General features: G+C 60.5%; 1 protein-coding gene across 1 annotated transcript in view; it reads left to right on the top strand.

Annotated features, from left to right (window-relative positions):
* LOC113490607 (rho guanine nucleotide exchange factor 11-like) overlaps positions 1 to 2,479 on the top strand; it is a gene marked incomplete at its 3' end in the record, with an annotated part of 6,749 nt that extends 4,270 nt beyond the window's left edge. The window contains exons 9-14 of the mRNA XM_026867132.1: positions 544 to 586; positions 949 to 1,045; positions 1,125 to 1,247; positions 1,539 to 1,562; positions 1,987 to 2,131; positions 2,380 to 2,479. Coding sequence (XP_026722933.1) covers positions 544 to 586; positions 949 to 1,045; positions 1,125 to 1,247; positions 1,539 to 1,562; positions 1,987 to 2,131; positions 2,380 to 2,479 — 532 coding nt within the window. The remainder of the gene's footprint in view (positions 1 to 543; positions 587 to 948; positions 1,046 to 1,124; positions 1,248 to 1,538; positions 1,563 to 1,986; positions 2,132 to 2,379) is intronic.
* Positions 2,480 to 3,001: the final 522 nt, after the last annotated feature.

Here is a 3,001-nt window from a genome sequence, read left to right as displayed (position 1 = left end):
AGAGAGATCTGGAGGGGCTGGAGCGAGGGCAGAGGAGGGCAACGAGGCTGGGGAAGGGCTGGAGAATCAATCCTGTGAGGAGCCAGGGAAGGAGCTGGGAGTGTTCAGGGTGAGGAGGAGGAGGCTGAGGGGAGCCCTCATCCCTCTCTGCAGCTCCTGACAGGACATTGCAGAGAGGCTGGGGCTGGGCTCTGCTCCCAGGGGATCAGGGACAGGACAAGAGGGAACGGCTGGAAACTGCCCCAGGGGAGGGTCAGGCTGGGCAGGAGGAGAAAATGTTTCCCAGACAGAGTGGTCCGAGAGTGGAACAGGCTGCCCAGGGAGGGGGGAGTCCCCATCCCTGGGGGGTGTTTAAGGGCCGTTGGGATGAGCTGTGGGGGATGTGGGGTAGGGGAGAGCTTTGTAGAGTCGGGCTGAGCCAGCGCTGAGGGATCTGGGGGAGTTGGGAAGGGTCAGGGGGAGGTTCATGGTTGGGCTGGAGCAGCTTCAAGGCCTTTTCCAACCCAGATGATTCTGGGATTTAGTTCTGCCTTCCCTCCCCAGCCTCTCCGAGTGAAAGTGTCTGAGCAGCTCCTGGCTGAGATCGGTGAGTGAGGGACTCCCTGGTCGTGTGCCGTGGGCCAGGGCCTGTCCCCGCCATCTGCACAGATGGCACCTTCACCCTGACCAAGGGGCTGTTCATGAGGATGCCAAAGCAGGATCCCAAAGGACTTCTGCAGGCCTCTGACTGTTGCCCTTTTAGTGAGGATGGGACGAGGTCTGGGACTAGAGCTCCTGAGCTCTTCCCCAGCTCGGTCCCTGGGGTCTTGTTGTGGGTGGGTGTCTGTTAAATGGGAGACAGGTTGTCCCAGCTCTGCCCAAGAGCCTGGGGCTGCCAGAAGATCCCCTGGGCCCTCCCTTGCATTCTGAGCATGGGTGGTGACACCGGTTCTCCTCTCCTATCCCCAGAGACTCGCCTGCGGAATGGAGATGATGTCCGAGCTGCCCTCTTTGAAGCTCAGGAGATGGTGATGCCCGAAATCCAGGAGCAGATCCAGGACTACAGGTAACGCAGCTGCCCAGCTGCTCCGCAGAGCTCGGCGGGCTCCTGCCTCTCTCGTGGCCCTGACCCTTGTGTTCTGCAGAACAAAACGCACGATGGGCCTGGGCAGTCTGTACGGGGAGAACGACCTCTTGGACCTGGATGGGGACCCCCAGAAGGAGCGGCAAGTAGCCGAGAAGCAACTGGCCCAGCTGGGCGACATCCTGTGAGTGCCAGGCTGCTGCGGAGGCTCCCTGCACCGCACGTGGGGAAGAGCCTCTCTGCCTGGATTTGGGGCGAGGAGGTGGGGAAGGGTGTTGGGCACAGGCTTAGCTCTGCTCCTTGATCCTGCTTGATCCACACATTTGCTGTTAGAGGTGGGAAGGAGGGTTTGGAGCCAGCGTGGGGTGCGGTGAGGAGCAGGGGGCACAGGGAGATGAAGGGCTCGGGGCTGTGAGCTGAGTAGAGAAGCCTGGTCCAAACAAGCTCTTTTATCCCTCCCCGTTTCTCTCTCCAGGTCAAAATATGAAGAGGACAGGAGGTGAGTGGCCCCGGGGCGCAGCGGGAGCACACCCAGATGCGACTGCCTTACAGTGGCTAGCTGAGGAGGCAAAAGGAGAGGGGTGGCAGGAGCATCCTCTTCCCATGCTGGCCTCCAGCACCCCCTCTCCATGCCAGGCTCTCCATGCCCCGTGGGCTCTCAGGCTGGCCCTGGAGAAGGGAGAACACTTACCCCGGGGTCCTGGTGCACTGGGTGCAGCCCCCTGCCAGCCCCAGCTCACACTCTTGAGCTGCTTCTCGCCTTCACTCCTATCTCACTTGCCCTGCAACCCAGCCTGGGCATCCTCTCTTGCCTGGGGAGGGAGACCCTCTCCCCGCAGAGCCCCACAGGACCTGCCCGCCTCACCCATCATCTCCCCTGGCCTGGGGTCAGATCTCCAGCCCCACGCTCTCCTCTCTTCCAGCTCCCCCATGGCCTTTGCCCTCAGCACATATATGAACCACACAGGCATCCGCAGCCGGGAGCCCCGGGCAGCCGGCACCAGCGAGAAGGCCCAGTCCCTCCCGGACAGGGACAAGTGGCTGCCCTTCTTCCCCAAGACCAAGAAGGTGGGTGAATTGCTGGCAGCTGCTTCTCTGCTCCAGGACCAGTTTCTTGCTGTGGGATCTTTGGAGGCCACTCCAGAGATCCCCATCTCCCCCCCCTGCGTCATGTCTGGGAGAGCCACTTAGTGCCAGGGCAGAGCCAGATCCCGGCCCCGTCCCTTCCCCGGGGCGTTCAGCCAGCGTGGAAGAGGTTGGGGACACCCTCGGGTGGTGACAAGTGTTTTTATCAGTGCTCCTCTCGCATGTCCCAGCAGAGCAGCAGCACGAAGAAGGACAAGGATGCCATGGAAGACAAAAAGCGCAACCCTATTCTCAAGTACATTGGGAAGCCCAAAATCTCCTCCCAGAGCAGTGAGTATCGGGACCTTCTGGGGTGCTGTACCCCCCAGCCTCCCCACTGCCTGGAGATCTGCAGCCTGGGGCTCTTGGGTGGCCCCTGGCACCCATGGGGCTCCCGTTCACCTGGTAGCAGGCACTTCTTGTCAGCCACCCTCCCTTCTCCTCCAGCTGCTCGTTGGAAACGTGTTGTCTCAACCATCCGTGCTCCCACGTGGCTTTGAGGGGAGTGGGAAGGGAACAGAGCCAAGCTCTTCCCCCAGATTTATCTTATATACCCAATCCTGCAGGTTTACAGGCTGCTGGCTGTGTCTTAAAAGTGGCACAGCGCCTGCGGGGGCCAAGAGAAAGTGTGTACACGTGTGTGTGTGAGTGTGTACACGTGTGTGTACACGTGTGTGCGCCTGTTCCTCTTCCTCCCCTTCTGCTTTGAGTTCTCATGCCGTTAGCTCACACGTTCCCTCTTTGCCTCCTTCGTTGCCGAACTGCAGGATTGATTTGACATCTCATTTTTGTTTTTCCTTTCAGCATTTCATG

The sequence above is a fragment of the Athene cunicularia genome, unplaced genomic scaffold (genome assembly GCF_003259725.1).
Source record: "Athene cunicularia isolate RWA unplaced genomic scaffold, athCun1 SCF_171, whole genome shotgun sequence".
In the NCBI taxonomy this organism is placed as follows: domain Eukaryota; kingdom Metazoa; phylum Chordata; class Aves; order Strigiformes; family Strigidae; genus Athene; species Athene cunicularia.
This window is presented reverse-complemented; position numbering and strand designations above follow the sequence as displayed.